This window comes from Xiphophorus hellerii, chromosome 3 (assembly GCF_003331165.1).
Source record: "Xiphophorus hellerii strain 12219 chromosome 3, Xiphophorus_hellerii-4.1, whole genome shotgun sequence".
In the NCBI taxonomy this organism is placed as follows: Eukaryota; Metazoa; Chordata; class Actinopteri; order Cyprinodontiformes; family Poeciliidae; genus Xiphophorus; species Xiphophorus hellerii.
In genome coordinates, this window is record NC_045674.1 from 22,809,166 (window position 1) to 22,821,569 (window position 12,404).

At 37.3% G+C, this 12,404-nt stretch overlaps 1 protein-coding gene across 1 annotated transcript in view; it reads left to right on the forward strand.

Moving 5' to 3' along the window:
- The window catches only part of adamts16 (ADAM metallopeptidase with thrombospondin type 1 motif, 16), a 48,387-nt gene that overhangs the window by 17,971 nt on the left and 18,012 nt on the right, over positions 1-12,404 (forward strand). The window contains exons 8-14 of the mRNA XM_032559626.1: positions 1,503-1,608; positions 2,070-2,207; positions 5,052-5,205; positions 8,345-8,440; positions 9,953-10,101; positions 11,703-11,875; positions 11,991-12,121. Of these exons, the coding sequence (XP_032415517.1) occupies positions 1,503-1,608; positions 2,070-2,207; positions 5,052-5,205; positions 8,345-8,440; positions 9,953-10,101; positions 11,703-11,875; positions 11,991-12,121 (947 nt within the window). The remainder of the gene's footprint in view (positions 1-1,502; positions 1,609-2,069; positions 2,208-5,051; positions 5,206-8,344; positions 8,441-9,952; positions 10,102-11,702; positions 11,876-11,990; positions 12,122-12,404) is intronic.

The following is a 12,404-nucleotide window of genomic DNA, read 5'->3' on the forward strand; positions in this document are numbered from 1 at the left end:
GATTTTGTGAACAACCAGCTGCAGGATTTGAAAGCATAAACAAACTCCAGAAATCCTTTTCAATTGGAAGAGTAAGCAGAAGAGATACAATTTAATTCTTAAGCATTTCCTCGGGCAATTAAAAGATTGCGGACTGAGTTTGTCCATTATTATTATTAGCAAAGGGGGACTTCTGTCGCATATTTTAAGCCTGATTCTGACCTCAGTGCAGCGAACACCTCCTCAAACTGTTTACCTATTGCTTCGGTTTTTGCTGTAAAGGCCTTATATATGTGATTGTGTGTGTAGGTGTCTGTTTTTTGTCAATCAAAAAAAGTTAGTGCTGACTGATTCTCAGGGATGCAAGATAACATGGCCCCAAATAAAAGTAGTCATCATATAACAAAGTTTGTTTGTGTTGCCATTACATCAATGTTTTCGACCATATTTCAAAAGCAATATATGATACATGACCTGCTCCTTTCCTGACATTTACATAGACTAAATTGTAGTTCTCACAGTCAATGTGCCTAGTTATGTTAAATATCATTACTCACATTAGATATATACATGAGGACATTACATTTGGAGTTTTGCACTTTGTGGCAAATGGCTCTAAGTCATAAATTAAGTAAACCATGAGGTTATATCTCCAAGAAACACTGAGACAAAAACAGTTAGGGGGCCCCCATATGCATTATCCTGTTTGATTCACAGCCAGGCATATATGTGTCTGCCAGGAAAGCAGAGACAGAGGGAGAGCGGACAGAGACGAGCACAAAGGCAGTTTAATAGAGAATGAGAGATATAAGAAAGAGGTTGGGATTTTATTTATTTTAAGTGGAGTAAAAAGTAGCATAGGGATTTGCAAAGTTAAGCATATGAGAGGGATTGTTGCTAAGGGATGTCCTTGTTTGATTTTCTTACACATACAGTTCATAGACAGTAGAAATTAGTGTAAGATTTCCTTTTACAATTTTGGAGTTCATCTTTCTTCGTGAATTGAGCTAAGAAACACAGTTTGTCAATGAGGGCTGTTCGGATCTGGATTTTTTAATTTGTCTGTAAAGATAGGCCTGCGGAGTCCCAGTTCCAAGAAAATAAAAATTTTATCCATGCTTTAAATGTATCAGTTTTTACATTTGGTAAAATATCACATTACATTCCAGCAGCTAATGCAGTCTCTCTGTCACTGTGAAGACAAATAAACACTTAAACAGATTTGTGAAACCAACAATATAGTATATATACTGTATAGTTATACTATACAGTTTTGTAAACCATGTACCTGTAAATAGACTGAGATTTTCTTAGAATTTGCCTCAGGGACGTCACAAACAACATCATAGATTTTGTAAGTTGAGCTTAGTCAGGATCTCCTTAGCTCAACTGGAATCATTTTCTGATACTTAATATGAGATGAAGATATTCCTATTGTCAAATGCTATTGTATTTAAAGATTACATTAGATGATAATAACATAAAGTGGATAAAAAAATGTAACTGCTTTAATTCCTTTGCAGGCTTTGCTCCAATAAGTGGGATGTGCAGCAAGTATCGCAGTTGTACCGTTAATGAGGACACTGGCCTGGGTCTGGCCTTCACCATTGCACATGAATCGGGACACAAGTAAGAACTACCATTACCTCCGCAGATCAAATTATTTCAAAAACTGGAAAAATGCTTATATCATTAGCTGAAGTAAAATTACCTCATCGTGTTTATTCTTATTTTGAAAACAATGAAAAGGAAAGGACTAGTGGTAATATAAATAAGTCATTCAAAAAACACTGATAATGAATAAAATATGAAATATATTAACAAATATTTGACGTTAATGACATTTCTCACTTAGTGTAAATAGCTGTACTTGTGCTTCCTCAGGCATAGTAAATTCTTATTGCTCTACATCCCTCTGCGATTTGCCTCAAAAAACGAAAAGCATTGTTTTTGTTTGGTCTTTGCTGTTGCAACAATGCAAATATCTTCTACTGACCAACAACTGTAGCATTTTTCTGTTCCACATTGTTCTAGTATAGAGCACAGATGTTTCTATAAGGAAATATTTTGTGCACTTGTCATTTCTTCAGCTTTGGAATGGTCCATGACGGTGAGGGCAACGTTTGTAAAAAGTCAGAGGGCAACATTATGTCTCCAACATTAGCCGGTCACAATGGTATCTTCTCTTGGTCTCCTTGCAGTCGCCAGTATCTCAGTCGCTTTCTGAAGTAAGTAGCTCTACTCTTTAATGCTACTGACCTATGTAAGAAGTCATTAACATTAAAATGTACATTTAAAGGTATGTGTCTTTGTTAGAGGCTTTGTAATTTTCCAAAACACAGTAGTGGTGTAACAAGACTTTTTGTGTCGATGTGGCACATGCACAGCACTGCATTGGTCTAAGGTCATATTAAACTGGGAATAAACATTCATTTGGATTATGCATCATTGATTGAGTACATTTTGTAAAGAAAAAAAAATATTGTCAGTCCTCCAACTGGAGTGCAGTGTGGCTATGTGAAGACATGCACTCATCTAATAGCTATTAGACGAGCTGGATCGTTGCATCTGATCCAGCTGAAATACACAATTAAGCTGGCATAGCAACTATATGAACTAATGCGTTGACGGTCTTCGCTTGTGATGTTTTACAGAAAGAATATTTATTATGTGTTGAGCTATGTGTGTTTTTGTGCAGTGACTGCATTTCCAGGCAAACAGGCTGCTCACCAAAGCAGAAACACAACCACCACTGACATAGCGTCCATATGTCTGGCGGTGTTTCTGCGTCTGTCGGGGTGTGTGTGCGTGCGTGTTCGTGTGTGAATGTTTGTGTGCTTGAAACTAGATAGCTCCGAGGCAGTGCCCTGCACTAAATTTACCAGTGTGTTAACTGAACTGTCAGGTCTCCCCTCTCTGAGTGGTGGAGACAGACAGTGTATTTCCTTGCTGAGTTATTAGAGCTGGAGTGACCTCAACCTTGTTAGGCCTGTCAGCCTTATATTAAACTCCCATCACCCATTCAAGCCATGTGGAAATGACCCCTAACATCACCGAATGCCCAGGATCTTCTTCCTGTATAACTCCTGCATTGTTCAACATTTTCCTTGTTGCAATCAACAGAAAGTTGTGATATATAAATATTTCTGAGATATATGTGTCTCTTTGAGTTTTGTAAGACTTCTTAATGTTTATTTTTTTCCTCCTGTGCTATGGAAGGAACCATAGTGACATCTTAAATCTAAGTTTCATTAGTCTGCTGCTATGGAGGTCTGAGCAAGTCTGGAAATTTAATTAAAGTCTGTCATGTCACGAATTGTCAGAGGCTAATATGAAAACCTATATGTTCCTTCACACGTTAGTGATATAGAAATTCCTGTTTAACAAAGAAATAGGTGTTCAATACAACATAGGTTTCAATATAAGTACAGTATCTTGTAAAGGTGTTTATTTGACTTTAGTGTACATTCGTGGACAATAAAGGTAGTGCATATGTGCCAACTGAAGAGACAATGTTTGTCAAAAGTGTTTGCTTGGTGCACTTATTTTTAATCCTCTGCTTAATAGTTTTATTTCCAAATTTCACTGGAGTTATGTATAGCTGGAAGACTTTTAGAGTGTGTCAATACCAGTTTCGCACATATAGAAATGTACATTTGTTTTTATCTTTTTCACATGACGTAAATGTTAAAAAGCAAATTTTTTTAAGATCTCATAGATTTTCAATTAGACTTAGGTCTGGATTGTGATTGGTTCATTCAAATCACATAAATATGCTTTGAACAAAATTACTGTATTGATTACAGCTTCAAGATGAAGCTATTACCAAATAGCTTATCAGTTACTGACTCAGCCAAGTAATTGATGTTCATACAAACCTCCTGGCTGCTTTTGGCTCTACAGAGCTAATGCACCAGTGTTCATCAGTGTTCCCTACGGTGGTTCTGTGGTTCGAAGTTGTTGTCGAGACCTTTCAGGCTCTTTTATTTGCCATTTAACGAGACATTGTTCACATCTTGCTTCCTGCGCCAGCAAACTGTGCCGAGTGTGAAAGGCCCAATCATTTCCCTCTGGCTTTTGAGTCAAAAGGTCTGTGGAGAATGTTAAAAAAGAAAGGATCTTTTTCAATATTCTTCTCTATGTTCCACATAATGTGTTCCAGTGTTCTTAAAGCAGAAAGTTTGGGGCAAACAGTTTATTTTGAGGATCATGTGGAGCCATTGATAAATATGAAAATGTGATTTTTGTCATGAGGTCCTTTTAAAATAACATTTTGTGGGATATTTTGTCTGTATAAATGAATTAATTCATTCATGTCTGTCCATGGTTATTATGTAATTTTCATTTTCCCTTTTAATTGAACATCACAGAATATCAAATGTGCGGAGCAGTCATTGTTCTCTGCAGACACATTGGACTCAAAGCCCTGGAATAACCTCATGTAGACACACGCACACATGCAGACACACGCACACACACACACACCCAGTCACACAATGATTCTGTTAAAGCAATCAGGACCACTCACTAACAATATTCCAACATATTTTTGCCTTTTCAACCTCTTTCCACCATATTTTTGCATTAGCTTCCCCTGACAGCTGTGTTTGAGCTGTAAAACATCTCTTTATAGAAACCATTGATATCAGTTAACATTGGAAACCAGTCTGGTTGTGGAAGAAAATGAGCGATATAAGCAAAGAGTTTTTATGTCTCTCATAATTGAGTGTCTGATGCATTAAAATGGTCTCTCAGGTTTGGCAGCATGTTATGTTACGATGGCAACATTCTTACAGTTGCCCCTGGTGTTAGGAGGAGTTGAACAGTTTGCTGCTTGATGTAGTGACTCCTCTTTAAAGCCGCTTAACTGTCATGTATCTGCATGGACCCCTTGACTGACATGAAAGCGTTTTGTGGGTTGTAGTTTGTATCTTGTCCTACATTATTTTTTTTTCTTGTCTCAATTTACTGCACTCTTATTTTCACTTATTTTTTCTTAGTTTCTTCCGCTCTCCCTTATCTCCTATACCCTCACTTACTTTCTCTGTGTTTTCCCATTTTTCAACAACTAGCACTGCCCAGGCTTTCTGCCTGTCAGACGAACCCAAAGCAGTCAAGGAATACCGGTACCCAGAAAAGTTGCCAGGCGAACTGTACGACGCAGACACACAGTGCAAATGGCAGTTTGGAGAGAAGGCCAAACTCTGCACCCTGGATTTCAAGAAGGTAAAATCCATTTTGTGTACACCTAATGTGTTTGACGTCATTACCTAATCTGTGATTCCTCCGTATGTTTTTTGGCAACTCACCTCAGGGGCATAAAAAAAAAAGGTTCTATGTAGCGTGTTTTAGGAAACACAAAGAAGTTGAGGGGGAGATGGGATGAATTAGGCAGACGGAGAAGAGGTGAAAAGGAGATGAAAGACAAGAAATAACTGGTTAGGATTACATGTCCTCATGGCTATAAACACTTACGCTTTGACTTTAATATCTCTAGCACACAGGCAGTCACACGCACACACACCCACACACACAATGCAAACAATAAGATGCTCCCCTTACTCTGTGGGAAAGATGACTAAATGTACTCTGGAACATTGCCAGTGGGAATCTCTTTTTGTTGCTCTCCCATTGTACCACTTTTACTGATGTTATTTAACTGACCTTGGCACATATTCAATAAATTACCATTTTTGATTTTACTACATAGTTAATAAAATATTAGTCAGTTGTGCTATTTTTGGCATCTGTCTAAAACCAGCTGTTTTTAGACAATTTTCACCTTTCTCTGTTGAGGGAAAGGTGTAGGTGGACACTTCCTACTCCCTAAACAGCGGCATTATTCTTATTTAGTAACTAAGTGCTGAATAATCATGAAAGTTTTCCAAAAATCCCATTGTGACCTTTAGTACTAGGAAATCACCTTTATGCATTTTTTGGGAAACCAACGCACATCATGTCCTGCTTTAATAAAAATTCAATAGATGAGAGATGAGTTTTAACTTTTAAGCGGTCTTGAAGTGGTCACAAAGCTGTTTTAATGCTTTTGCAATCGTTCACACAGTAATGGAAAACATGAAATAGGGATGAGCTTTTTTCAGGAGTGGCTGGTCTACGCAAAGGACTTCAAAAGTACATCAATGACTCATCCATGACTCAAACAAGTACATCTAAAGCACTGCAGACCTCACATGCCTCTGTTAAAATAAGTATTCATGTTTCAGCAATGAGAAATGAGTCTGGGGGAAAAAAAAACATTTCACAGAAGAGGTAAAAATCATTGCTGAACACACAAGCCCATTTCACATTTGCAAAAAACATTTTGATGATTCCCAAGACATTTTGGGAAATATTCTAAATAATATGTATTGTTTTAGAAAGTATGCATCATATTAAATCTTGCAAAAAACTTACACATTTAAGAAAAATATCATCATATTGACCATCAAAAATGATAAATGGAATGGAGTCATATAGCCAACATATATAGTCTAGCCAACATTCCTCAAATCCTTCCGAAACAATCTTTGTTTCATGCCAGGGTGCATTATCTTCCTGGAAAAGGTCACGGCCGTCAGGGAATACAGAAGGGTGTAGATGGTCTTCAACAATGTTTAGGCAAGAGGTACATGTCAGAGTATTCTCCACATGGATGACAAGGATCAAGGTTTTCCAGTAAACCATCACCCATGCTAGCTTTTCACCTCCACAAGTCTGTGTTCTCCCCATGTCCCATCACTGTGTCGTGTTCCTCAGGTAACCAATGTCCACATATCATAATATACATGACACTTAGTTTTCATCAGACTAGGCAACCTTCTATTACTCTGATAAGATGCCCATTGTTGGGTCTTTTGATGATTGATGAGATTAATTTGAAATATATGCTCTTGAACCTTTTATGACACATAAGGAGGAGACAAATAATACCTTCCATAGTGTATGTGGGTAAATATTGAAGGGTTCCCCAAACAAAAAGCAAAAAACGGACTCCCTGTAGTTGTTTTGTCTTTCTTTCTCAGATTCTGTCAAACTTAATCTATCATCTATCCCTGTCTCTGTGTCCTCATTCAATCACTGGACCTGTCTGTAAGTTTTGTGGTCTGAAAAATCCTGAGCAAGCAAAACAGCTGGACTAATATGCCTTGGGATGAATTCCATGGTGGCTCTTGGCAGCAACAAGCTAAGGCCAAGGTGCTTGTCAACATCTGCAGAAAGTTGTCAAAATCTGATATAGTCATTCAGACAGTTACAGAGTGGACATGTTAAAAAGTAGCAGGCTTGATTTCTCAGGCAATATTAGGAAGGAAAAGCCACCTGTTGATCCCATCTAAATCTTTTAGACAATGCAGAGCCATGACATCATGAAGATTTAGTCGAAGCGCAACTCTGTTATTTTTATGTTCCGTGGAGATTTCCTTTTAGATTTTCTTTTTATTTCCATTAAGTTTTTTTTTTTTTTTTCTGGGAGGTACAATACTCACGTACAGTATATAAGCTTGTTAAACCTTAGTCAGCAAAAAGCAGTCAGTCTCATACTCTTTTAAAATCAACTTCTTTTTCCATTAAGCAAATTCTGTTACTCGTTAAGGATCAGAAGATTGTTATGTATTTCTCAAGATTAGGATTGATTCAAGATCAATCCCTGAACTTTTGCACATCAAGTTAAATAGAAAGCAGCTCAGAAAATCACCAGGATTTGGTCATTAATAAGACAAATAAAAGCATCATAAATCGAGCTTAGATCTATTCACAAATCAATTTTTAATAAGTTTAATAAACACTCATATGAACAAGAGAGTCTAAGACTCCAACTCATTCAATGGGACTGCAACACATTTCAGAGTTTAACAATATTCAAAGTTAGAAATAATTTTGATTATGTTCAATACTTTCTTAATTTGTTCAAACTACTTTGGAGCATAACTTTTCAGTGTCATAAAATACACTGAAATTTTAGAGTTTCTGAGATAGTACTTGTGTGGAATAACAAGGTATGACTATATCTAAGGGTATTGCAAGGACATTGTGTTCCTAGAGTTCTAGCAGAAAGAAAAATGTGTTCTTGTGGGTGAAAGGTCAGTTCTGAAGTGTTCACATGGACTACCCTGCTGCTATCGTTGCTACAGAAGCATAAATATTTAGAAGATACATGATTGCAGCAGAGCCACAGCTTGCCAAATGATAATATATTCACACAATCTCTATTTTAGTAAGCATTTATCAACATGCTTTAAAAGCACCCAGGGGGGAAAATATCATAATAATGAATTATCGTTCCTCCAGGTGCTAGCTTTGTTTAACGCTGTTGGGTGGAGAATCCCGGACATCCCATCTCTGTTCTTTTTCTGTAATGTTGTTTCAGGATATCTGCAAGGCTCTCTGGTGCCATCGCGTTGGGAGGAAATGTGAAACCAAATTCATGCCAGCTGCTGAAGGTTCTGCCTGTGGCCCCAATATGGTGACTGAAAATGCTTAGTCTGTTTGCATGAGCTCAGTCATACTTTTAAATTCAGTCATACTTTTAAAGGTCTTTTCACTATAAAAACACATCACATGACCACAGTAGAAAACAGTTTTGATTCATTCATCTAGCAATGTCACATAGCACAGCTATCAAGTTTTTTGAAAAAATACTGAAAAAAGAGAGAAAACATGCATTTTTGCTATACGTTGACCCAAAACAAACTTGCATTTGACATACTGTACGTTTGGGAAAACTCAATTTTTATCAAATCAGGTCAGCTTTTTTCTTTTTCATTTACTTTTTTTGTTGGGGTCAATCCATCGTTCCATGGCAACATCTTACTAAATAAATCAGCAAACAAAAGGCACCAAACAAGAGCCTCTAAGACACATTGCCTTGTGGTTTGTGTAAAAAAGAAGAAAAAAAAAGAAAATCATACAATAGCAAAACACCAATCAAACGAGTACATAAAAAGTGACGGTTTTAAAGTTCTCCACTCAGAAATAATAGACTGAGCTGATTCAGGAGTAAATTTTCCTTTTGTGACAAGACTTTTTTTTTTTTCTTTTGTTAGTGTGATGCTTAACATTATGAACTGTGCTGCGTTCAGTTGGGGGTAAAGCTTGTAAAAAGTGATGTCTCATACAGAGACAAACACATTCCTTCTCCAAAGGATACCGCAGACCCCTGACTCAGTAAATTGCAGGAGACAAAAAGCAACAATAATTTACATTGTGGACAGCCTGCATCTATGCTATAATAAAAGCCTAAATTTATTGAGTGTTTTACTGTTATTTGGTGCTAATACCTCCACGGAGTCTTGCCATTTAAAGACAAAAGCCCTGAACTTGGTCACAGCGCACTTATATTCTAGGGTGAACTTTTTAATTCACTTAGATAGTGACGGAAGATTAAATCATTGCTTCAAACAGAAAAACCACCCATACTTTTCTTTATTTGAAGGAGCAGCTGGTTTGTAGCTGCTGCTGGAGACATATCCCACTGGGTTCCTTGTATATGCCTTAATTGTGCTTCTTTCTTTCATGACTAAGTGAAGCCCAAGACTCCCTGTCCTGACAGCCCATCATCTGTGTTTGCTCATAGTTTTAGACTTGAAATTTTAATCCTGCTCTTTCCCCTCACAATGCAATTAAGTGAACACAAACAATGACAGTCTTGCATAGGAATCCATGGCACTTAGCTGTAGGGGAAAACCTGTGGGGAAAAATCAGCTGTTCTAGTTATTAGTGAAACCATGAGAATATTCTCAGAGGCTTGTCTGTGTGTGTGTGTGTGCGTGTGCGTGCATGTGTGTTCATATTTTAGGACATTTAAAAAGAAGTTCTGCAAGTTTTATAACCTAACTATTTGGTAATTATTTGCATATTGTAAAACAAATTTATAGTTGCATTACACAGCCTTCCAAGTTGGATATTCCATCACCATAAGAAACTTTTCTATTCCCTAACTTCTGTTTTTTTGTTTTCATGTGTCCGTCGCCTTCAGTGGTGTCGTAGAGGTCACTGTGTAAAGCAGGGCGATGAAGGCCCCAGACCTCAGCATGGGCATTGGTCAGAGTGGTCATCATGGTCTACATGCTCTCGAAGCTGTGAAAGTGGTGTGACCTATCGAGAGAGGCAGTGTAACAACCCCAGGTAAAGCAAATCCTAGGTTTTGGTTTCTAATTTAAGACAATACTGTATTCCCACTACCTCTGTCACACTTTTGAGTGCCGATTGAATTTCTAAGACTTATGAGACATGTGACTTTAAAAAGATAAAAATATTTGACCATTGAATTTATCTGATTTATCTGCTTCAGCTATCTCAAATGTTCTGGAGGTTTTTCAATGTCTTCTCATGTTTTTTTTGTTTGTTTTGACGTTTTGTCAGTCATAAAATTAGAAAATGATTTGATTATCAAGATATGGAATATGATTATAAAGAGAAAAAAAATCAGTTTATAGAACAATTTATTTGCTTTATGAATTCAAAGTCTAGACTCTGTGTGTGAGTGTAACTAAACATCCCCATAAACTGGAATTAGAAACTGACACTCTGAATTTGCCTGGGGAGAAAACTGGAAGCCAGAGGTGTCGCATTTAATAGAAATTTAATGCTACAGTCCAAAAGAAATGACATAGTAATAACTCCAATAGAATTGCAATGTAACAATTCTCTGCAGATGCACTGTCTGCATCAATAAAGAGTTATTCAACTCAAAAGGCTGTTTCAAGTTGCTGAAACATCTTTCAACACGGCCCTTTCTTTTAAGTAATTTAACTAAAACTTATTTGACCACTTGGGGCACTAATAGAGGGTGTACAGAGGACTGAAGTTGATGTCATGTAAACAATGTGATAAACTAAGCTAATCTTACCTCACCATTATACAGAGACATAAAATTGATTGAATAGCTTTAGCACAGAAATAATATTATCTCAACATTAACCTTTTCTGTGACATTCCTGACTTATAAGGCTTAGCATTGCTTTAGTTTCCTGCATATTGATGGCTCAATATCCATAGTTCACGACCAAGAACATACTGGTATATGTTATTAAAATTGTAAAGCTCATTCACAAGTGTTTCATTGCTTATTGGTTCACCCATTCCCTTACTTATCCATCAACTACATAATTAATTGCACTGGCAGTCAGTCAGTGAGCCCACTCACAAATGTCATGACCCAATCTTTATCAGGCCTAGATCCTGACAAGTAGTAAGCTAATTTTCACTGAGAATGATGGGAAGAAAGAAACTGGAAGGACAGAAACCTGATGAAAGATACACAAAGACAGGCCTCAAGAATAAGCCAGACAGGCAACAAGAGGTACGTCTACAGAGAGGGGATTAAGAAAATAAAGGAATTAATGTTACGATATGAAATAATGGAGTTTGCGATTGAGTTATAGACAAGCAAAAATGTGAATTGAAAGACACATGGAGAGTGTAATTGTACCTTGGAAGGGATTTTTGGAAATGCAGCCTCAGGATATACACCTGTGATAGAAGCCTCAACAAAGGCACTCTCACAGACATTCATGCACAGATGGAGATATACTCTCATGTACTAGTCACTACAGGACAATGAAATCCAGTGTGGTTTGTGAAATTCCTAAGTTTAGCTTACTATGCACGTCAGAAGCATCTTAAGGATTTTCCTCTTCAGGACTATGCCAAACGTGTGATCAGAAATAATTTACAAGGGATGGAAACCTTGGCTACATACCATGTGTTTTCACTTGTCTTTACAGACCTACCAACGGTGGGAAGTTCTGTGATGGCTCCACTAGATCATACAAACTTTGCAACACTGTGGATTGTCCAACCAACACTGCTGATTACAGAGCAAAACAGTGTACTGAATTTAACAGCAGGCAGTTCAGAGGATGGCACTACACCTGGAGACCGTACACTAGAGTGGATGGTGAGACTCTTACTTTTCCCCATTTTTGTTTAACTTAAGGAAATATTAGATGTACCAACAAAAACACTATGTGTATTTTTGTCATCCTGTGGTTATTCTATCTATTTTCTTCTAGATCAAGACATATGCAAGCTTTACTGCCTTGCTGAGGGCTATGATTTCTTCTTTGCCCTGGCCAGCAAAGTTAGGGATGGGACACTTTGTTCAAAGGATAGCTCCAATGTCTGTATTGATGGGTTGTGTGAGGTAATGCTGTTTCAATGTTAAAGCAGAAATTCAATTTTCGATTTTTACAGTTGGTTTAGTATTTCTTACTGAAAGAGTGAGCTCAACAGTGAGGTCTTTTAGATTGAGCTGTAAATTTTACGAAAGGATTAAGAAGTAGGCGGTGTCCCTGTCTCACAGCTACTTTCATGTTCATGTACATGAAATGTTGACGTGTCACCAGCTCCAGAATACATTTTGTCATTTTAGACAATTTTCATCTGTCATGTAACATGACAGCTTATGTACTTAATCTCCCTAGCCT